General features: G+C 39.6%; 1 protein-coding gene across 1 annotated transcript in view; it reads left to right on the plus strand.

The window, feature by feature from the left end:
- The first annotated feature begins 7,132 nt into the window (after window positions 1-7,132).
- The window catches only part of LOC115254171 (sorting nexin-27), a 55,464-nt gene continuing 37,598 nt past the window's right edge, over window positions 7,133-24,998 (plus strand). The window contains exon 1 of the mRNA XM_029872738.2: window positions 7,133-8,106. Within this exon, the coding sequence (XP_029728598.1) occupies window positions 7,856-8,106 (251 nt within the window). The 5' untranslated portion in view covers window positions 7,133-7,855. The remainder of the gene's footprint in view (window positions 8,107-24,998) is intronic.

Genomic DNA, 24,998 nt, shown 5'->3' on the forward strand with positions numbered 1-24,998 from the left:
AAAGGAATTTTTGAAAAATATTGGAACGAAGTTCACAGTTTATGACCGAAGTTTGTATGAGGAGCTGTTCAATGGGTTGGTTTTCAATTTAGAAGGGCATTTAGAACGTGCATATATTTATGCGCTCCTGTTTCGTTATTTTACATTCGTTACATTTTTTTCGAGTGACATAAGAAAGAAAAGTTTTCAAGATTACTAAGTATTTTATGCAATGGGGCACGTTCGGTGTAGTACTAGATTTGTAGTAATGAGCTGAATTTTAGTATGGTGAGAAGGTCAATTCTCCGTTTCTGCAAAGAAATGGTGCAAAAAGCGTGGGTATTATGATTCCTAGTCTAATTTGATGCTGTTTGAGCAAAACTTTGGATAACTACACTGCCCATGATCGCATATCAGTCCCATCTTTGCTGGGGTTCCTATTCATATGGGACAATTATGCGATCATAGGCAGTACAGGGGATACTCAAAATAACTGGGACAGGTAAAATTTTCACTTGTCAAAAAATGTTCAACTAGCTGTAACTTTTCGAATAGGGCATCAAATATTCTCAAATTTTTACTGTAAGTTCAACAACTAGTTGTGTATCAGTGGTCCAATTTTTGAAAAGTTCGGGCTCTTCTACACGAAGTTAAAAATATTCTAGAAAAAGGTATAATTATCCGATAAGCCAACTTTGAGCTGTTATATCTCCGGATTCAATAAACCGAATGCAATGAAAATTTGATCATTCATGACTGACATAATAAGCTATTAAAACTTTTGACCAAACTTAAAAATTTTCACATGAAAGAAAATTATAACGATTAGATTATTTTCCTGAAAAAAGGCCAATTTATCCAAAACTTCATAATCGTTTCAAAATTCAAGGTAATTGTTATAGTTCTTTGAAATTCCCTCTAATTGACTTGAATATATTAATGTTTCGAAGGAAAGCAACCAAATGACCGGCATCATATTGAAAAAGTAACGGGATGCATATGAAAATTAGATAAATTTAGTAAAAATACATAGAATAAATGCAATCGCTATAACTTTTTTTCTTATTAATAATTTCAAATTAAGTCAAATGTTTTTCAAAGTTTATTATATCAGTCATTAATGATCAAAATTTCATTGCAATCGGTTAATTGAATCCGGAGATATAACAGCTTAAAGTTGGCTTATCGGATAATTATACCTTTTTCTAGAATATTTTTAACTTCGTGTAGAATAACCCAAACTTTTCCAAAATTGGACCACTGACACAAAACTAGTTGATGAACTTACAGTAAAAATTTGAGAATATTTGATGCCCTATTCGAAAAGTTACAGCTAGTTGAACATTTTTTGACAAGTGAAAATTTAACCTGTCCCAGTTATTTTGAGTATCCCCTGTATGTTGTTTATGTTGCAAGAAATGGAGAAAACAACAAAACTGTTGCCCAAAGTTTTGCTCAAACAACATCAAATTAGGCAAGGAATCATAATACCCACGCTTTTTGCACCATTTCATTGCAGAAACGGAGAATTGACCTTCTCGAGAAGGTCACCATACTGAAATTCAGCTCATTACTTCAAATCTAGTACTTCACAAATATGTCCTATTCAGTATCATAATTTCTATTTTATACTACTCATTTCAGTATCATAATGACCTACTTTTCCGTACCGGTTCATTATGCATCTGAAATGAGTTACATAATAAAAAAAATAAATGTACGACTCGTGTTGAAAAAATCAACTTTTTGCAACTCGTTACATAAATAACTATTTATGAACAGTTTTCAGAAAATACGGTATTTTCCTATCAATCATTCAAAAATCTATTTTTTTAAATTCAGAATCTCATCGGAACATCATAGTCTTACATAGAGCATAGAGCATTGATGACCGTTAAATTTCCCAAATGTAGGAGAACGAGCCTGTGGAACCGACCTACTGATACCTGATAGATGGCCGTACAATGGGGCACGTTCGGTGTAGTACTAGATTTGTAGTAATGAGCTGAATTTTAGTATGGTGAGAAGGTCAATAGGAGGCAATCAGTGAAGTACTAGATTGAAAGTAGTGAGCTGGATTTTAGTATGGTGAGATGATCAATGGGGCACGTTCGGTGTAGTACTAGATTTGTAGTAATGAGCTGAATTTTAGTATGGTGAGAAGGTCCATTCTCCGTTTCTGCAATGAAATGGTGCAAAAAGCGTGGGTATTATGATTCCTTGCCTAATTTGATGCTGTTTGAGCAAAACTTTGGATAACTATGTTGTTTATGTTGCAAGAAATGGAGAAAACAACAACACTGATGCCCAAAGTTTTGCTCAAACAGCATCAAATTAGGCATGGAATCATAATACCCACGCTTTTTGCACCATTTCATTGCAGAAACGGAGAATGGACCTTCTCACCATACTAAAATTCAGCTCATTACTACAAATCTAGTACTACACCGAACGTGCCCCATTGATCATCTCACCATACTAAAATCCAGCTCACTACTTTCAATCTAGTACTTCACTGATTGCCTCCTATTGACCTTCTCACCATACTAAAATTCATAATACCCACGCTTTTTGCACCATTTCATTGTAGAAACGGAGAATGGGGCACGTTCGGTGTAGTACTAGATTTGTAGTAATGAGCTGAATTTTTGTATGGTGAGAAGATTAATTCTCCGTTTCTGCAATGAAATGGTGGAAAAAGTGTGGGTATTATGATTCCTTGCCTAAATTGATGCTGTTTGAGCAAAACTTTGGATAACTATGTTGTTTATGTTGCAAGAAATGGAGAAAACAACAACACAGTTACCTAAAGTTTTGCTCAAACAGCACCAAACTAGGCAAGGAATCATAATACCCACGCTTTTTGCACCATTTCATTGCAGAAACGTGGAATTGGCTTTCTCACCATACTAAAATCCAGCTCATTACTACAAATCTAGTACTTCACCGATCTGTCCTATTGACCTTCTCACCATATTAAAATTCAGCTCATTACTTCAAATCTAGTACTTCACCGATCTGGCCTATAGGAAACAATCGGTGAAGTACTAGATTGAAAGTAGTGACGCTACTAACAAAAGTAGCTGAATAACAGCTTATGAAGCAAACGCTCTTGGAAGACAGATCGCTTAAACTTTTATACAGCAAAAATGTTAGTGGGGGAGCTGGATTTTTGTATGGTGAGATGATAAATTCTTCTTGCCTAATTTGATGCTGTTTGAGCAAAAGTTTGGGTAACTGTGTTGTTGAAGTTGTAAGAAATAAATAATACAACAACACAGTTATCCAAACTTTTTGCTCAAACAGCATCGAATTAGGTAAGAAATTATAATATCCACGCGGTTTGCATCATTTCATTGCAGAAATGAAGAATGGGGCACGTTCGGTGTAGTACTAGATTTGTAGTAATGAGCTGAATTTTAGTATGGTGAGAAGGTTAATTCTCCGTTTCTGCAATGAAATAGTGCAAAAAGCGTGGGTATTATAATTCCTTACCTAATTTGATGCTGTTTGAGCAAAACTTTGGATAACTATGCTGTTTATGTTGCAAGAAATGGAGAAAACAACAACATTGTTGCCCAAAGTTTTGCTCAAACAGGATCAAATTAGGCAAGGAATTACAATACCCAGGCTTTTTGCACCATTTCATTGCAGAACCGGAGAATGACCTTCTCACCATACTAAAATTCAGCTCATTACTACAAATCTAGTACTACACCGAACGTGCCCCATTCTCCGTTTGTGCAATGAAATGGTTCAAAAAGCGTGGGCATTGTAATTCCTTGCCTTTGATGCTGTTTGAGCAAAACTTTGGAGAACTATGTTGTTATGTTGAAAGAAATGGAGAAAACAACAACGCTGTTGCCTAAAGTTTAGGGAATTTGCTTCAGCTGGTTGGGAATCGCCGTTAAATTTTTTTTATCTGTATTCACGAGATTTTTAGCCCTGGGCTAGTTCATCTCGGGACCCATGCTTTACTTCCCTTCCGAAGGAAGAACTCACATTTTGTGAGTTTGTCGGGAGTGGGATTCGATCCCAGGTCCTCGGCGTGTTAGTCAAGTGTTCTAACCATCCAACCAGATCCGCTCCACGCCGTTAAATTTCAAGGGGCGTTTCAATGCGTTCTTGTAAAATTATAGACTTTTATCTTAATGCTCTGATATCTGAAGCTATCTAATGTCGCTAGACTGATTCTCTGTAAAATAATATGTGAAACACGCATTGAAAAGTTTAATGCTGAACTTTTAAACTAGAATATTCCATATTTTTTATAACGAAAACTTTTTATCTCGACGAATTCTTCCGAAAACGCATTGGAGCACCCCTCCGACTTAGAGACTGTATATATAGAGACACGCAAAGACGACTACTTTTGATTGTTGTTGTTCTTCTTCGCCAGACTTTGTTGACAGTTCGATAGGTAGATTTTCACTCTTTGCGGGACTGTGTTATAAACAGACTGTACTCCGACTATGCTCCTTCTTGGGGAAGATTCAAATATTACGTCCATCAATTTTTTGGATTTCTAGACCCCCCCCCCCCTGAGTGTAGAATTAGCATCTAAGTTAAAATACACAAAAAAAAACTAAAAAAAAAATGTAGACCCCCCCTCCCCCCTCTGTCACGCATTTTCCATATACCTAATACACGTAGTGTCACACTTTTGTAGACCCCCCCTCCCTCCCCCAAATGTTGGACGTAATTTTTAAACGTTCCCTTGTCACCATCAGCTCACTGAACGGCGGCTTGCGGTGAAAATTACTATTCTAAGGGTCAATTTAAATGCACAACGCCACTAAATTTGTGCAGACTAAGTTTCGTTTCAATTCAACAGAATTATGTTTACAATTTTACCATGAACCCGATTTTCAATTAAAAAAAGTTTCTGTTGGCAACCGGATTCGAACCAAGAACCTTGACATCACCAGGCTCGCACGCTACCACTCGGCTATCGAACCGGTTGATGTGAGAAGAAACAAAACGCACACAAGAAGCGTTGGTAGGTCGATGATCATGTTTTGCCATGGTAAATTTGAAAACATTTTTATGCTTGTCATTACTGCAAGCCGCCTTTCAGTGCTGGCAGCATCGGCAGCATGAGCAGCATAAGGGAACGTTCAAAAATTACGTCCAACATTTGGGGGAGGGGGGGGTCTACAAAAGTATGACACTACGTGTATTAGGTATAGGGAAAATGCGTGACAGAGGAGGGAGGGGGAGGGGTCTAGAAATCCCAAAAATTGATGGACGTAATATTTGAATCTTCCCTAAAAGAAATGCCAGGTTGAATCAAAACAAACCACACCAACCGAGAGAGAGAATCTCACCCTGAATCTCACGCACGTGTTGCTCCTACGTTAAATATGTCAAGGGGCTGTTCATAAACCACGTAGACCAAAATTTGGTCATCTCAGACCCCCCCCCCCCCCCCCTCCCCCCTCGTAGACTTTTGTCCATACAAAAAGTTTGAAATTTGTATGGAGCGTAGACTGGCCAGACCCCCCCTCCCCCCAAAAAGTCTACGTGGTTTATGAACAGCCCCCAAAGCGATGTGTCAGTTTGGTTGCTGTCTCGCTCTGCAATCGAACGACGATTCCAACGGCGATTCCAAAAACGACGGTTCTGATTCGTCGTGTTCAGTTATAGCAAATCCACGTAAAATAAGTTAAGCCTTATGGAAATCGTACACGGAACCGCCAAACTACCCAAAATTGAGTTCTTTTGACGCAATCCCATAGTTCGGCCCAATAAGCCAAATTTGAGTAAATCGATTAAACTCACACTAGGTAAATTGCCTTCACCTCCAGCAAAAACATTTACTTAAGAGTACACGGAACCAGAAATCAACCCAAATATAGGTTCTTTTCACTCATATCGGCTCTTCCGTGCGAGAACCCAAATTTGGCTATACCGCGTTAAAGCTCTGAGTGGGTAGTTTCCGTTTGATGCCGGCAGAAAATTGCAACCCATCGCAAAGTTCTTTCTACCTAGCGTTAACTTTCGAAGTACCCTAGTGGGTTGAAATAAACCCACTTTTGGGTAAACGACAAAGAACCCAAATTTGGCTTCTCGCACGGACATTTTCGGCTAGGTAGCTGCTTCTCGCTTTGTTTTTGACAACAATGCGAGCGGAAGAGCGAGAAAACAACCCACTGCTGGGTAAAAAGTTCAAGCGGTATACTTATTTTTGCGTTCTTTTAACGTATTTTTTAGGTAATCTGTTTTTTTCCGTGTAGGTAAATTCAACCCAAGACCCCCCTCATTCAACCCAAATTTGAATAAACCTACACTCAGCCAAATAAACTTAAGATTTTCATAAGGCCTAACTTATGAAACGGCCTTTAAACAATTCATAATGATTAGGATGAATTTCATAAGGTCGCTCTATGACGCAAAATCGTCTCACATTTGGCTTTTATATATGTTTAGCAACATGATATTCTCAAGCGTCGGAAGCCGTGTGGATTTAACACGAGCACAGTGATCCCGACGTTCATGGATCGAATCCAGTCTGCTTCATTTTTAGATTTTTTTTGCTCTTTTCATAAGTCTATCTTATGAAATTTGTCATAACAAGCACGATCAATTTTCATAAGGTTTTCTTATGACATCACTTATAGCAAAAAAACATAAGGTATTATTATGAACTTCGTCAGTTTTTTTCGCTGAGTGTACATTTACCCAAAATTGGCTTATTGGGCTCAAGGACCCCCGTTGGGTAGATGCATCTCTGTTTGTTTTTGACAACATCGGTGAGGGAAAGAGGGAAAACAACCTAATTTTGGGTAACTAGTTTATTCGATATACTCAGCTTTGAGTAAAATCGACCCAAAAATTAGGTAGTTTGATTTCTCCGTGTAAGTTTATTTGGTTGAGTGTAGGTAAAATTTACCCAAAAATTAGATAGTTTTGTTTTTTTATGGGAGCGAGAAACTACCCACTGCTGGTGATAAGTTACACGGTTTACTAATTTTTGCGTCGTTTTGAAGTATTTTTGGTTAATCTGTTTTTTCCGTGTTAATATTTTGGTTCCAGTGTTGAGGGGATAGGAAAGCAAAATTTAAACTGCCAAAGCGGTTGTCAAATTTTTAGACGAGCTGCACACTCAAACTGGTCTAAAATGTGTTTTAGACGAAAATACAGTTTTTTTTCTGTCGCCGAGCTCGCTCCAAACAATCTGTCACCTCTCCCGAAACAACTGCTGCGCTGCTGTTGTGCAAAGGTTTCTTTTGTTTCTTGAATAATTTTTCCAGGTCAGTCCATTTACCGTGTCGGAAGCGAAAGAACCAGGAACCTGCGGTGAGTTGATCGTGTCGCGAATCGAAAGAACAGTAGTGATACGCGGGTTTGGTACGGTAGAATCGGTTTTTGTCATTCAACATTCTGTCGCGATTTGGGGGAGTGATTCGTGATCCGAGCGGAGGAAGGTGTCGCCTCACTGCGCGAAATCTTGGAAGAAAATCTGGATCAGCTTTGGCTGCCGTCGTGACGTGCATCCTGATGGAAGAGGGAAGCAAATAATGCCTGTGTGTGAATACTAGTTTGCTGTGTGCGTCGTATTATTCATTGCTGCTGACCGGAATCTAGTATAAGCAGCAGAAAAAAAAAAAAGGTGCCAGGAGAAAGGAATAAAAAATCACCAATCAATAACGGGCAAGAGTAAAGAAAAAGTAGTAGTACTCCGTTCGACGAAGCGCTCCCCCTTTTTTGTGTGTGAAGTGAAGTGAAGCATTGATGAGTAGTTACAAATTATTCTATCAGTGATTATAAATCTGTTTCTTGCGGAGGTTGAAAATTGGTACCCTGTGTTCGTTTGGAAGCGCTCTGAAAAGGTGGTGAGGGGGGAGTGCTTGATTTGGGGACCGATTTCCCAAGGATGGCGACCACCGGTGGACCTGGTGCTCCAGCCCGCAACGGTATTAAGGACGCAAACGGACCCCGGGTGGTGACAATCCACAAGACGGAAACCGGTTTCGGATTCAATGTCCGGGGCCAGGTCAGCGAGGGTGGCCAGTTGCGATCGATCAACGGGGAATTGTACGCCCCGCTGCAGCATGTCAGTGCCGTATTGGACAACGGAGCGGCTGAGCTAGCCGGCATCAAAAAGGGCGACCGGATTCTGGAAGTGTAAGTAGATCTCACGGTGATGTTTTGCCCTTGATCTGGTGGTGCTCTTAATTAGATTAAAGTGTCGTTCGGTTCGATAGAGCACATCGTCGATGACAACGATTGGAGGTGTTGTTTGCCGTTCTCCTTTGGTCGATAGAGCAAAGCGAACCTGATTCTGAGACCACCCCATTAGGCGAATCTGGTTGTGTTCTTTCTTTGTTACGTTGGTTTGTGTATTATTTTTTTTTTTTTGCCACGAGCAGGTTTTGCTGCGGAGCAGGTTTTTTGCATTATACTGGCGAAGTCAGCAACCGGAGAATAGGCTAGGAGAATTGTGAGATGTTGTGTTATAATGATAAAGTGACGAAGGCAGGCCTGATAGCAAGTCACTTTACAGGTAGTATCGACTTTTTTACGCCAATCCCTGTAACGTCTATTTTTCAGGATGTCATCCTTTTTTTTTTTTTGGATCTCCAGTTAGCCTTGTGTAGGCTGACCATCCGTCCCGTATTTAACGGGACAACCAAATTTTCAAACACTCGTCATTGGAGCATAGTTAACGTTTTTGACTCAATTATTCGTTCTTTCTAGTTGAAATAGCATTATTAATAACATGCAGTTCTGTTTTTGGACATTGATTTTCTTTTTGTTGAGTTTCCGAAATGTGTCCCGTATTTAAACGGGACAAATCTGGTCAGCCTACTTGTGGATAAGGTTTTGGAATACCAATCCGGAGACGGCGGGCTCGAATCCTGTTCTGATCGGGAGTTTTTCACGACTTCCCTGGGCATAGCGTATCATTGTGTTTGCCTCACAATATACTAATTCATGAAAATTTCATGAATGGCTGACAAAGAACGCCCTTCAATTAATAACTGTGGAAATGCTCAAAGAACACTAAGTTGAAAATAAGGCAGGCCAAGTTCCGGTGGGAAAGTAGAGCCACAAAGAAGAAGAAGAACCAGTAGCTGCATGATTCGTTCAGGAATTTCTTCTGAAATGCCTCCAGCAATTCTGAGATTTTTCCAAGAATTAATTCCTTCGAAGATTCCTCCAGGAATTCTTCCTGGGTTTCTCTGAAAACTTATTCTAGATTTTCTTATCTGTATTAACGAGATTTTTAGCCCTAGACTAGTTCATCTCGGGACCCACGCTTTACTTCCGAAGGAAGAACCCACATTTAGTTTGTCGGGAGTGGGATTCGATCCCAGGTCCTCGGCGTGATAGTCAAGTGTTCTAACCACCACGCCAGGTCCGATCCTAGAATTCTTCTTGGAGTTACTTTTGCGATTCATCAAGGAGATAGGGTTTCGAACTACTTGGGCACCCGCGTTAATTTCCGGCACCTCACAGCAAAACAAATCAAAATATCACTGGCCGCATATTTTCCAAACGCCCTTCCGTAGGTAATCGTCTCCCGCAACCTTTTCGCAACGGAATCCACAGTCAATGAGCTATACTTTCACTCTGAAGCCGCACAAGTGCTCAAAACAAATATTACTCGCAGACGGGTGCACTTCGGCAGTACAAAGATGGGTGCCGAAGTGATTTCCCATTTGATTTTGCTGGAAGTTCGGCACTGGTGCCGAGAATTGGTGCTGGACTAGGTGCAGTAAACTCGTTCAAAATCAACTTTCCGGCAGAAAATCTTTGCAACAATCACTGTTAACAACAAGTTCAATCAATAAGGTATCTGATTCACACGGAAGAAGTGGTTGAAAACAGTCGTTTCTTTGTGAATTTAGGTTATAAATAATTTTGTTTACATGTTGTGCCGGGAATAGGGCAAAAAACCCTACTTCTGAGATTCTTCATGTAGTTTGTTGAGGATTCGTTTGGAAGTTCTCTGGGATTCTTTCCGAAGTTTCTTTTGAGATTCTCAGAGGTTCAATCTCCTATCTCTTCCAGAAGCTCTTCCGGTATTCATCTAGGAACGCTTCCAGGGATTTTTTTTCCTCCCCTGTTGGGGAAATTAAGCCACTGCGTCCAATAAGCTGAACTTTTGTGGCATAACGCAAGATTGTGGATTACGCCAGATATTCTTTCTCTGAAATTCTTTCCAATAATCCTCCAGGGATTCCTTCCGGGGTTCTTCTAGGCGTTCATTTTAAGGTTCCTCTAGAGGTTCCTTCACGGATTCCTCTCGGAATTTCTTCTGCTGAAGCAATTCCTTTTGAAATGTCTTTAGATTTTTTTTTATAGTATTCCCAGAAGAATGTCCTGAATAAATGAAATGCTAGAAAAAAAAACTATTGAAGGAAATTCAGTAAGAACTTTTGAAGAAATTTCTTAAGAAAACGTTAAAAGATTTCAGGGGCGTCTCGTGACCCGTAAAGCTGACTGTGCACTTGAAAAGTTTTCACATGGGACTGTAGTATGAATGGAAAACAGCAGGAACCTGAACTCCGCTAGACAAGCGAATCTATCGACGATTTCGTCGAGAAAACTGCCTTGTTGTTTCAATTGATGAAACAGAGGGTTTTCTACCGCCATCAGTTGAGGCCTTTTTAGTCTTTGCTCGCTCATTGTAACTGAAGATAGGTTCTTATTCTTTTGAGGTGGAAAAACTCCTTCCAACGGCATCAGTTGTAGACGTAAGTGTTATTATCAGAGGAATAAGCAGATCCGTTTCTGAGAAGACGTCTTCCAAATTGTTCTTAGTAAGCACCTTAGCTATCTCTGCGACTTTTTTCGTGTAAAACATTCTCAGCTCATTGGTCAGCTGGACTTAATCGAAATTTCGGAAGCGAGAGTAGACATTGCCCACCAATTGTTAACGGATTTATTCGGAATAACTTTTGAACTTCGAAGAATCCATTCAGAAGTGGATAACTGACACTGAAGAAGTGAAACACCCATTGCACAATTATGGGTCACTCTGTAACTCTGTAACTTAGACGATTGGAGATGTGATACAAGCTTTTCCTCAATCGACCGCCTGGCAAACGGATTGCTGGAGTAGATTGTCTACGATATCGCGCTCCATTTTCCTTTGAATGTTGCTAGAAAATGAAACCGTACGCGACGTGCAACTAGTAGTGAATGAAAATGCCACCCATTCAGGTCCACCCAAAGGCATGCACGCATGCCGAAAGAGTGGATGGGCGGCCTCCGTTGAATGGTACAAGTTCTCTCGCTTTGCTCTTTCGCCTCGCTCTCTTGCTGAAGCATAGCTCAAATGCGACGTTGCCAAGCTTAGCAGCTTCCCCGCGAGCGCAAGCTTGGGGTAAGCAAACAATCTTTCCTTTCCTCCGCCACCGATGATGCCCACGTCCATTGGAAGAAGTGCACAAAAATTTTACTAATACATTGCCAAAGCAGCACAGAACAGTCGAACACAAGTAAACACAGTTCTTGCATGCATATACAGCGTTCCCGTGTACTTCTGGAAGTGAACTGAGGCGAGAGATTTTTTGGCGATGCTGTCACATGGATGTTACGCATGCTTCGGCGTGGAGAACTCTGGCAGCGGCAGGGTGGTGGCATAGTGAGATTAAGTTGGAAAATTTACTTGATTCCCATTGGATACGCACTAGTATTTCATAGTGGTTTGTTCACTTGAAGTTGTGAACATCAAAAGGATCGAATGAGTAGTTTATATCGTTTGTAGCAAAATGTTGACACTATAGTGATTTATTTTAGTTTTTATCAACTGTGTAGTGAACGCAGTGGACCTATGGACGAGACGCCACTGCCTTCATAAGGGGTTGTTTATAAACCACGTAAACTTTTTGGGGGGAGGGGGGTCTGGCCAAAGTCTACACTCCATACAAATTAAAAAAAATGTATGGACGAGAGTCTACGAGTGGGGGGGGGGGGGTCTGAGATGGCTAAAATTTAGTCTACGTGGTTTATGAACAGCCTCAAAACTGCTGTAAGTATTTTATAAAGTACTCACGAAGAAAAATCCATACGTTACTCCTGGAGTAATTTTCGCATGAATTAAAAAACATCCCCAGGGGAATTCAGAATTTAATTCCTGGAGAATTTCCATAAAGAACGTCTCTGAGAATGCCCAAAGGAACTCCCGAAGTAATAATAGAAAGAACTTCTGGATGAATCCCGGTAGGAGTTCCCAGAGGAATCTCGGAAGCAGCCCTGGATGATGTTCCCGATGGAATCCTTGAAGGAGCTCCCGAAGGATTCCTGTCCATGGGCGTGGTTCCTAGGACAGCCTGGGAGGAATTTCTAAAGAAAACCCGTTAAGAACTTCTCTGGAGGAAGCTCGGAAAGAATTTCAATGGAATTCCTGAGCGATCCTAAATGGAACTCCTGGTGTAATCTTAAAACAAAATCTTGGAGGAATCCCACACGGAATCCTTGTTGGAAGAAGAGAATCTGGAGAAATGCTGCAAAGACTTTCTGTGTGAATCTTTGGAGGATTTCCAGTAGGAACTCCTTGAGAAATTCCAGACGGAACTACAGGAGGAATCACAAAAGGAAGTCACAGAAGAATCCAGCAAGGAATTCCTGGAGGTATTCCTAAAAGAGCTCCTGACATCCGAGAAGGAACTTCTGAATGAATCATCTCATAAGCAACTTCTGGACAATTCATAGAATGAATTCCAGAAAAAATTCCAGAAAAAAAAACTCCTGGAGAAGTTTTGTATGGAACTCCTGAAGGAATTTCTGTAAAAATTCCTGAACGAATCTCGAAATGAATACATGGGTGAACCCCGGAAGGAACACATTCTGATGAAACTTTTGGAGGAACTGTGTTATCCGGTCCTTGGTACTTAACTACAGGAACTTTCGAAAACATACCGTTAGAAATTCCGGTTAAATTTCATGGAAGTGAACAGAAGAAACTTCTAAATTCTGTAGTTTCAAAAGAAAACTCTGTAGAAAACTCTGAAAAAAAAAACCCTAGAAGAGTTCGTGAAGAAGCCTCTGGAGGAATTCAAGAAGGAACTCCTGAAGTAATACCAAATAGAACTCCTGGTTAACCAAAAGAAAAAAATTTCAGAAGGCTTTTTTCTTTATTTTATTTTGATTTCAGAGTGACGATGTTCTTATTTTAATGGTATACATGGTGGCTCAAAATGAGCATTCTTCGAGATTCGGATTGGCCTTGGTAAAGATACAGCTAGCGTCTAGGCTAGCGTCTAGGCCAGCGTATCTTTTATACCTGCACCGTAGTGAAGTCATTGCAGCAATCGTAAACCGTAGGGCAAGCAGTTCATCCTAAAGCACGACGGCTCCCCTTTTTATTCAGTACAAGATTAGCTCATGTCATCGGACTGTCTTTGTTGACTAAACCAAAAAATTAGTTGAACTTTCCAAAACGACCTCATGTAGGGGCCTTGTTCCCGAATCAAATTAATCCCTGTTTTGCATACTTTTTCCCCATGACCAAGGTCAACAAATCTTTCTGAATTCGGTCTGATTCGTAAAATGATGATGTTATGGATGTTTGGCATGTCAAGTTGAGAATCAATTTACATGAATCACGCTCATCTGATTGAATTGTGTTTCCCTATCGTATCAAAGCATCCTCCTAGGTACCTTAACGTCCGCTTTTACTCCAAATTCACGATCATGCTGTCCTTAGAAACCAAACCAAAACGAATCGTAAACAACAAGGCGACGGCGTGCAGTACTCTACGGCAGGCAAAGAGAATCCTTCTATTAACTCCTAAACTACCAAGGGTCCAAAAAAAGTCGGAAGTCCAACTTTGACAAGGGATTTCTCGGCCGTTTTTCAACCGATTTCGAAACTTTTTTTTGCGATGGAACCGGACAGGTTTCAAGATCATCGTCCATTTAAAAAAATATAAAATAGATGCGTCTACCCAAAGTTATTAAGCAAAAGGCACTTCCTAGTTTTTTTTGAGAGCGCATTTTTTGCGCACATTGATCAATAAAACAAAATTTAAAGCGATGACATATAGTTTTTTCGACTCTGAATCATGCGTACAGCTGGAGTGAACATGTTTGTGCAAAATTAGTGATTTTTCAATACACTGATAATTTACCTTACTTAAAAAACTGCTAAAATACCCTATTTTTCACATAAAATAAGCAATAAATCAAAATTCAAAGCGATGACATATAGTTTTTTTGGTCTTAAATTGTTCGTAGGATTGTACTCGACATTTTTGATGAACAATGAAAATGTTCTAATTACACTCTTATTTTGTTTTACCTGGAAAACTACGAAAATTCCATGCTTTTTACACAAAGTAGTCAACAAAATTAAATTTAAAACGATAACATGTAGTTTTTTAGCCTTGAAATATTCGTAACAGTTTGGGGGACATACTTGAAGAATAATAGTGATGTTTTCATTACACTCAAATTTTGATTCACTCAAAAATCAACGAAAGTACCACATTTTTCACGCAAAGTGCTTAGCAAAAATAATGGCCTCAAATGTAAAGTAGTTCTTTACCTTTAAATTATTCGTGAAAGTGTACTGGACGTTCTTGATGAGTAATAGTGATGTTTTCATGACACACTTAATTTATTTTACTCGAAAAGCTACAAAAATACCATAATTTTCATACAAAACAGTCAATAAAACAAAATTTAAAGCCATAACATGTAGTTGTATGGCCTTAAATTTTCCGTTACAATGTACTGAACCTGTTTTTGATAAAATGTTGATGTTTACATTACACTAATATTTTGTTTTATAAAAAAATGTACGAAAATACCACAAAAAACGTATAAGCCAAAATTTAAAGTAATGATATGTAGTTATTCAACTTTGAATTTATCGTAGTAGTTTAGTGGATTTGTTTGAACAATCCTAGTGATTTTTTTATTACAAATAAAATATGCACTCGGAATACTAGGAAAATACTACATTTTTCACACAAGGTAGTTAACAAATAAAAATATAACACAATGCATTCTGGTTTTTTGGCTTGAATTTTTTCGTGAAATGATGATTGTTGAACAATAATACCGCCTTCATGACACTCCTAATTAATTTTACCAAACAAGTTTTTAATATACCATAATTTTCTTACAAAATAGTCAATAAAACAAAATTTAATGCAATGACATGTAGTTGTTGATCTTAAAATTTTCCGTTGGAATGTACTAGACATGTATTTGATAAATTTTTGAAGTTCACATCACATCCACGTTTTGTTTTACAAAAAAAATCACGAATGTGCCATATTTTTCACACAAAATAGTCAATAACACAAAATTCAAAACAAACACATGCAGATTTCTATTACTGACTTTTTTGTACCAGTTTTAGGTTATCTACTACCTGAAAAAATGCAAGGCAAACCGAAAATTCACCAGCGTTTTTTTTTTATTTGTTTTTATTTGAGTCCATTTGCGTCTCCTGAACATGCAGTAGTAATCACCAAAAAATAAACGGAAATCCCGTGAAAATATAAAAAAAGTTACGAACTTAACTGGTTTCCAAAGTTAAGGTTAGGTTATGTGTCTTTATTAGAGAGATTTTCAGCCTTCTTTCATTCCTGTTTCTTGGGATTCCTTTTCAAATTCCTCTCGGAGATTCTTTCGTATTCCTATCGACGTTTTACCCTAGATTCAAACAGTTCTTTCCGGAAAAATACCTGGAGAATATTGCAGGATTACTGAAATCCAAATATTGTCTCCTGAAGGTTTTTATGGGTATCCTATAGATTGTCTTCCAGAGGTTTTCCCATATTTGCTCTCAGAGTCTCTCGTTCGATTTTTCTTCCTGCGTTTTGCCCAAACAAATTTTCGTGGAATTTATTCTCTTTTCTCCGGAAAAATACATCAGATGTTGTCGTAGAATTTCTCTTAGAGTTTCTCTCGGAATTTCTCTTGAAGGTATTCCGCGATTTCTTCCGGTATTCCTCTTAGTACTTCTCCATGAGATTTTTCCGGGATTTCTAAGGTTTTTACAGAAACTATTGCTGGGATTTCAACTGAGGCTCCTCCCGGATTTTAAAGGAGTTTTTCACGAGTTTTCTGAAAGAATTGCTTCTGGGGGATTTCTCCCGAAGTTTAAAGAAATTTCAATGATTTTTTTCTGGAGTTTCTCCCCGGATTTCTGCAGAAGTTACATCCGCGATATTTTGTAAAGGTGTTTGCGAGAGTTTTTTTTTTTAAGTTTCACCTGAGATTACTCTCGGAGTTTGTGCTCTAGAAGCTGGAATACAGAGCTCCAAACTTAAGCATTTTGTATGAAAATCGGTCAATGCGTCCAGTACTGTACTTTTCTAGAAGTGTTTCTCGGAAAACCTCCTGCCTGAGATAACCTACAAAATTCATTGTTCAAATCCACGTGATTTTTGCGAGAAATTAGGAACGCAAGAGAAACTTCGGAAGAAATCCTGAGAAGAACTGGGAAATCTCGGAAAGCTCTGGTAGGAAATATTTAAAAAATTCATGAAAAAACTCTGAAAATTTCTAAGAGAAATCCCGGGAGAAACTCCGAATGAAAACCAGCCAAAAAGTTCAGGAGAAATATCGGAAAACTCGTTGGCAGAAATTCCAGAAGTAAATTTCGGAAATCTCTAAAAGTATCGAAAAAACCACGGAAGGAACTATTAATGGGAGCAAATAAAAGAAAAACACTTTGCATGGGAACTAGGATGGAAACTTGAGAGAACTGGAGAAAGCCAGAAAAAAAAAACTTCGAAAATGCTCCAGGAAAAAAATAAAAGATTCATGAAAAAATATGAAATATTCTAAATGAGTCCTTGGAGAAATTTATCAAGCAATCGCTAGAGGAATTTCTGATGAAAACCCAAAGGAATAACACACGGAAACATTTCAAAAGTTTTCTAAAAGAATTCTTCGAGAAATAGAACCCCTAAATAAATTCCGCATGAATCCTTGATGTTTTTGAAAATATTCCTGAAGGAATCCCTGGAATATTTTTGAAAGATTTTCGAAAAGAAACCACGGCAAAATATTTTGAAAGAATCTTTGAAAGATATCATAAAATATAAATGCACCTTTTGGGAAATTTCTGAAAAACAAATGTATATAGAAGAGTTTCTGACGCAATACCGTAAAATGGGGTAGCTTTGATAGTTTTTCAGCAAATTTCCCTAATATATTATTCCATGTATTTTACATGATATAATAATTTTAAAACAAGTACTGGTGTCTCAGTTATAATTGCAATGTAAGGATTGGACAGTTTTAATTGTTTTGGGGGATCAATATTATTTTTTCATATGAGCGAGAATCACATTTTCATTTTGGGGGAAATTTTGATAGTGCTCTGACAAACATATTAAATCTCAAAAAATATTACAGATTGCAACGCAAAGAGTATCAGCATGATGGAAAAAGCCGTATGAAACATGTTAGGTTAATTTATTGTATCAAAACATGAAGAATATTATAAAATTATAAATAACAAATTGAGTCAGTACTCCACCTGAGTGAAAATCTCAGTGGTTTGAGCTATCAAAAATAATTATCTGTGTAAAAATATATTTTTTACGGTACATCAACATGTGACTATATGCTGCGCATAGCAGGTTCTCTATAGTGCATTGACTCCAATTTTTATTTGATGACTACTTTGTGTGCCAAATGTTGTATTTTCCTAGTATTTTGAGTGATATAAAATATGAGTGTAATAAAAACATCCATAAGGCTGTTCAAATGAATCCACTACAGTACTATGATATATTCAAAGTTGAAAAACTACATATCATTGCTTTAAATTTTGGCTTATTCGCTTTTTTGTGGTATTTTCGTACATTTTTTTATAAAACAAAATATTAGTGTAATGTAAACATCAACATTTTATCAAAAACAGGTTCAGTACATTGTAACGGAAAATTTAAGGCCATACAACTACATGTTATGGCTTTAAATTTTGTTTTATTGACTGTTTTGTATGAAAATTATGGTATTTTTGTAGCTTTTCGAGTAAAATAAATTAAGTGTGTCATGAAAACATCACTATTACTCATCAAGAACGTCCAGTACACTTTCACGAATAATTTAAAGGTAAAGAACTACTTTACATTTGAGGCCATTATTTTTGCTAAGCACTTTGCGTGAAAAATGTGGTACTTTCGTTGATTTTTGAGTGAATCAAAATTTGAGTGTAATGAAAACATCACTATTATTCTTCAAGTATGTCCCCCAAACTGTTACGAATATTTCAAGGCTAAAAAACTACATGTTATCGTTTTAAATTTAATTTTGTTGACTACTTTGTGTAAAAAGCATGGAATTTTCGTAGTTTTCCAGGTAAAACAACATAAGAGTGTAATTAGAACATTTTCATTGTTCATCAAAAATGTCGAGTACAATCCTACGAACAATTTAAGACCAAAAAAACTATATGTCATCGCTTTGAATTTTGATTTATTGCTTATTTTATGTGAAAAATAGGGTATTTTAGCAGTTTTTTGAGTAAGGTAAATTATCAGTGTATTGAAAAATCACTAATTTTGCACAAACATGTTCACTCCAGCTGTACGCATGATTCAGAGTCGAAAAAACTATATGTCATCGCTTTAAATTTTGTTTTATTGATCAATGTGCGCAAAAAATGCGCTCTCAAAAAAACTAGGAAGTGCCTTTTGCTTAATAACTTTGGGTAGACGCATCTATTTTATATTTTTTTAAATGGACGATGATCTTGAAACCTGTCCGGTTCCATCGCAAAAAAAGTTTCGAAATCGGTTGAAAAACGGCCGAGAAATGCCTTGTCAAAGTTGGACTTCCGACTTTTTTTGGACCCTTGGTAGTTCGCGGGAGTTTTTACCCCCTCGGTAGTTTAAGTGTTAATAAGTGTGAAAGTGCTGAAAGAACAGAGGCAGACACAGTTCCAGTTTTTCGTTGCTACAAGAAGAAGAAAACAAAGAGAGATAAGGATTAGACTGCAAAACTATTCAATCTATCACATTAAAACAATATTTTGAAGATAGATTTTAACGAAACTTTTTCATCGAACTGTACACTGATGTTCATTACAATGTTTAAGAAAGTCTGATTATAGCAGGTTATACTGTGCAGTTGTAACATTTTTTCAAAACTGCATACAGACAGCATCAAGAATTTGATCAAAACTGAAAACAGTGCAGTAATGGTTCATTACGCAACGCAAATCAGTGCTATAATGAACCATTTCAACACTGCCAATTTGGTGTGGGAAAGTAGGTCCTCTTCTGGCAAATTTGCGTGAGGTAATACAGCCTATCACGATGAGAAATTGCAAAAAAAAAAGTAATACTACTCATAATTCAAACTGGACAACTCCCCATTGCTTGACCAAACATAATGTTTACTTGACTGCCAGCTGTTAGTCCGTTGGGGGTAAATCCAAAGTAAATATAATCTACTCATTGTCCTCGCTAGCAAGATCGTTACTATGAAACACTAACGATGGGTATAGTTTCATGTGTGTTTTGCTCAGGTGCGTGTCGGCGGCCGTATGTCCAGTTTTAGCTATATGTTTGTTCTGAGATAAGTCTGGTAAATTGTTTGGACGGATAGCTGTTTGTGTGAGTAGGTATGGCAGTGAACTTTGCAAAGACAAACTGCAATGTTGATATTGTGATAAACGGTTTGCTACTGCATTCAAATTGGTTTCGCAAATTTGCTATCATGGGACGACATGCATTGTTTTCATTTTCACCCATATTGTTTATGTTATATCGCTCAAGCGTCAAAATGTTTCGTTATTATTTACTCAAACGCCCGAACATGCCTCTTTATCTAGTGGATAAATATTGACTTTTGTTGAAACAGGAAAAAGCAGCCATAAAACGCGCTTCCAAAAAGTCAACAACAAGGGGGAACGTAATGACCACTATCGACTTGGATATAGCACACTGAAAACTGCAGCTCCAGCCGGTCTCTGTTTACTGTTACGTGCCACGAATACTAATTTTAGTTCCAATTTACCATCATTAGCGACACTTTCACGAATCTACGCTAGAGGTGACGATCTTACTGGTGGATCATTATGAACGGTGTTCTGGGCTCCGTATAGGATTTACGAGTAAACAGAGAGTTCTAGATGCAAGGGATTGAGTTAGTCTCTGCGAATGCTAAGAGTTATCACAAAATTCTCCAACAGAATGATGATGATTGGTGGGTGGTTGTGTGTAGACAACAGGACAAGCAATTTACTTCCAAAGCGCATATGTCGTTCTTGGATGGAAATATTCCCAAAGAACAAGGCAATTTATTTCTTTAAGATTTTCTAAATACTTTTCCAAGGAATGAGCTGGCTTTTGAACCAAAAAAACTAACTTATTCAAATTAATTGCAAATCATCATCATCAATATCATTTCCATTGCACACCTCTGTTACTGACACTGTATGATTGCCACTCGACTAACCGTACAATCAGAGCAAAAACCTCGACAAAAATAAGACAAAACGCCCATTTATTACGCGATTCGCGGAATGGATTTATTTGCTTTTGTATATCTACACCGACCTTACGTACTTTCAGCCGCCAACAAACATTGTTGTTCGTGGATGGGTGTCTGTGTCAGTAGCACCATTGAAACGTCGATGCACTTGACATTGCCGGTCTCGTAGGAGTTTGTCTTCTTCTGCAGTTTGAGAGTTGGCTTTGCCAACGCGATAAAAGTGAGTGATGCTCCTGCTGAACCGATCATCAAACACAATATTGCCGGATTGGCTTCTCTTAGACACTATTAGCCTCTAAGGTACATATTTGCACATTGCTGCTAAAAATAATATTCCGGTAAAAATAAACAGAGCTTTGATGTGCGAAACGGAGTCCGGATCGACACAAATGATTGGCGTTTTTTTTTTTGCCATACTCACCTAAAACATGCATTCTACTCCGTTGTGGGTGCTTTTGGCATTTGGCACAGTCGTCCGCTGTTGGTTGGATGCAGTCTACGCCGCCGGTTTCGGTCCAACGAGCATTTCCTTCTTGGATACGCGCCTATTGGAGAATGATACGTCCCAGGTGTTTTGGTATGGAGCGAGCGACATAAATGTCAATCAATCGAATTATGGCTTTATTGGCGGACATTGGTTGGTAAGTTATACTCCCAATACTGCCGTAAAAGCTTTTCTTTGCTTTTTGACGTGGTATTATGGTCTGTAGATGAATTTTATCGTGAGTAAACTTGCTACTACATTGCCGTAAATAGCTTATCTACATTTTCATCAAACATTTGTTTTTTGGAAGTGTAATCCACGCCATTGACATGCCTATACCATAGCATGAAGTGACAGTAGAGACATTAGGGGTCCAATTTCGTTTGATCAGCACATTTTGGGGCCGTTTTAACAAAAGAGATGTTGACAACAATGCCTGTCAGTGGGTTGGTGTAATCCTTTTGGGCCTATTTTAATGCGTTATTATACGCATTCTGGTGATCGCTCTGGCGAAACATAATGAAGAATATTGTTTTCGGATGTGCTAGGTCATTCAAAACGTAATTGAGTCTACATCATGAAGCCAACGAGTGTAATACTAACTTTTTACATCGTACACTGCTCCGATATGTAATCTACCGTTATGAAAGTTCTGCAACATTATAAGATCAGCTGGGATGTTCTAGATAATCCAAGCAATTATTAAGTTAAGAAGAAATATATGTTGGATCTACAGCAACTGGAATTATTGTTCTTGGATACATAGTGCTATGTTGCGCAAACAACTGAACTTATCAACATCAACAGAGACTTGAGATACTTGCGTGACATTCAGAGTTATCCAAACTGAACTGCAATTCAGCAAATGGCATGGATATTGTCACACAACATTACCAATCATAAGGATTGTACATATCTTCTGAAAGCCTTCAGCTACAAGAAGCAGTTCTTGAGATCAGAATTCACACAAATTTGTAGGTTTTGCTGTTGTTATAAGCGTTGCTTCCTTCCCGTTCATTAACTAAACACATACATACATACATACATTTATTTGTTCAACATCACATTTCAGACAAGACATAATCAACGATAGTACGCCACAATACTCGGTTTGTGGCTACCGCTTTCCATCCTCGGTCGCGCCCAATGCTCGCCAGGTCACGCTCCACCTGGTCCGCCTATCGTGCTCTCAGCGCTCCACGCCTTCTTGTGCCAACCGGATCAGTAGCAAACACCAGCTTTGCAGCGTTGTTGTCCGGCATTCTTGCAACATGCCCTACCCACCGTATCCTTCTGGATGCTGGGTTCGCCGTAAAGTGCAGCGGGCTCGTCGCTCATTCTGCTCCGCCACACACCGTTCTCCTGCACACCACCGAAGATTGTCCTTAGCACGCGTCTCTCGAAAACTCCGAGTGTTTGCAGGTCCTCCTCGAGCCTAGTCCATGTCTCGTGTCCGTAGAGGACCACCGGTCTTATTATCGTTTTGTACATGGTGCATTTGATGCGTGGGTCAATCATTTTCGATCGCAGTTTCTTCTGCAGCCCGTAGTACGCCCGACTTCCGCTGATGATGCGTCTCCGAATTTCACGACTGACGTTGTTGTCAGTCGTCAGTAAGGATCCGAGGTAGACGAATTCCTCCACCACCTCGAAAGTATCACCGTTTATCGTAACATTACTACCCAGACGGATCCGGTCGTGTTCGGTTCCACCTACCAGCAGGTATTTTATTTTTGAGGCATTCACCACCACAACTCTGCTACCGTTCCAAATGTTCACCTTCCAGAGTGATGTTGAAAAGTAGGCATGAGAGTCCGTCACCTTGTCGCATTCCCGGCGAGATTCGAATGAACTGGGTAGTTCACCCGAAACCCATCGTTGCTTTAATCAGTCTAGTCAGCTTCCCAGAAAAGCCGTTTTTGTCCATGATTCTTCATAGCTCTGCGCGTTCTATACTGTCGTATGCCGCTCTGAAGTCGATGAACAGGAGATGCGTAAGGACCTGGTATTCACGGCATTTCTGGAAGATTTGCCGTACGGTGAAGATCTTGTCCGTTGCCGACCGGCCGTCGATGAAACCGGCTTGATAACTTCCCACGAACTCATTCGTTAATGGTGACAGACTACAGAAGATGATCTGGGATAGCACTTTGTAGGCGACATTCAAAATAGTGATTGCCCTGAAGTTCTCACATTCCAAATGGTCGCCTTTCTTGTGAATGGGGCAGATAACCCCTTCCTTCCACCCCTCCGGTAGGTGTTCGGTTTCCCAGATACTGACTATCAGCCGATGCAGACAGGTGGCCAACTTTTCTGGGCCCATCTTGATGAGTTCAGCTACGATACCATCATTACCAGCTATTTTGTTGGTTTTGAGCTGGTGAATGGCATTCTTAACTTCCCTCAGCGTGGGAGTTGATTTGTTTCCGTCCTCCGCTGTACTAGCGTCATCGTTTCCTCCGTTGCCGTGGTCTCCCGTGCCTACGTTCTCCACGCCATTCAGGTGCTGATCGAAGTGCTGCTTCCACCTTTTGATAACCTTCACGTCCGTCCGCCAAGAGGCCTCCGTCTTTATCCCTGCATATTTCGGCTCGCGGTACGAAGCCGTTGCGGGATGCGATGAGTTTCTGATAGAACTTTCGTGTTTCTTGGGAATGGCACAGCAATTCTATTTCTTCGCACTCCGCTTCTTCCAGGCGGAGCTTTTTCTCCCAAAAGAAGCGGGTCTGCTGTTTCCGCTTTTATTTGTAACGTTCCACGTTCTGTCGGGTCCCTTGCTGCAGCATTATCGCCCTCGCTGCGTTTTCTCCCCCAAAACCGTTCTGCATTCTTCGTCGAACCATTCGTTCCGTCGATTCTGTTCCACGTACCCGATAGTGCTCTCGGCTGCGACGTTGATGGCTGCTTCCACTGCTCCAGCAGTCTTGTAGAGGGGCCTCATCGAGCTCGCCCTCGTCTGGCAACGCGACCTCGAGATTCTGCGCGTATGCTGAGGCGACCTCCGGTTGTTTCAGTCGCTCTAGGTTGTACCGTGGGAGTCGCCGTTTTACCATCACCAGATAGTGATCGAAGTCGATGTTAGCTCCACGATAGGTCCTGACGTCGATAATGTCGGAGAAGTGCCGTCCGTTAATCAGAACGTGGTCGATTTGCGATTTCGTCTGCTGTGGTGATCTTCAGTTGTAACGGTAAGGGAGGCTGTGTTGGAAAAAGGTGCTACGTATGACCATATTTTTGGAGGCGGCGAAATCAATGAATCGTAGGCAATTTTCGTTCGTTTGTTGATGGGCGCTGAACTTACCAATCGTCGGTCTGAATTCCTCCTCCTGGCCTACCTGAGCGTTTAAATCTCCTCTGATGATCTTGACGTCGTGGCTTGGACAGCAATCGTACTGCGCGTGAAATGCGTCCTTGTCATCATCAGTGCTTCCGGAGTGTGGGCTGTGCACGTTTATTATGCTGAAATTGAAGAATCGGCCCTTGATCCTCAACCTACACATTCTTTCGTCGATCGACTACCAACCGATCACGCGCCTCTGCATATGGAGCCGTACACAAATTATGTCACGCTTGTAGGGGGGAGGGGGGGGGGGCTTTGCAGAACGTGACAACTCATACGAATAATTTTGAAGTCCCATACAAAAAGTGTGACATAGGGGGGTTGAAAAGGGTCGATTTTGGCGTGACATAATTTGTGTATCACCCCTATCACCCACCACGATAAAAGATGTTCCCAGCTCGCGTGTGTTGCCGCAGCTCTGGTAGATGGTATGATTACCTCTAAACGTTCGCACCATGGATCCTGTCTAACAAACCTCCTGCAGCGCTACGATGCTGAATCCGCGGTCCTTCAGTAGATCGGAGAGTATGCCGGTGCTCCCAATGAAGTTGAGAGATCGGCAGTTCCAAGTTGCGAGTTTCCAATCGCAAGTCCTTTTTGTTCGCTGGGGTCGTTGCCGTTTTTTTTCTCATCTGTAGAGCCTTTTAACCACTGCGTCCATTATTTAGGAATATTATGGTATGACCCATATTTAATTTGGTGCTAGTTAAATATCCTGTCACAATTGAGCTGTGATGGACAATGGTTGATGTAACACCTGATCCCAACTAGGCA

Source organism: Aedes albopictus, chromosome 3 (assembly GCF_035046485.1).
Source record: "Aedes albopictus strain Foshan chromosome 3, AalbF5, whole genome shotgun sequence".
In the NCBI taxonomy this organism is placed as follows: domain Eukaryota; kingdom Metazoa; phylum Arthropoda; class Insecta; order Diptera; family Culicidae; genus Aedes; species Aedes albopictus.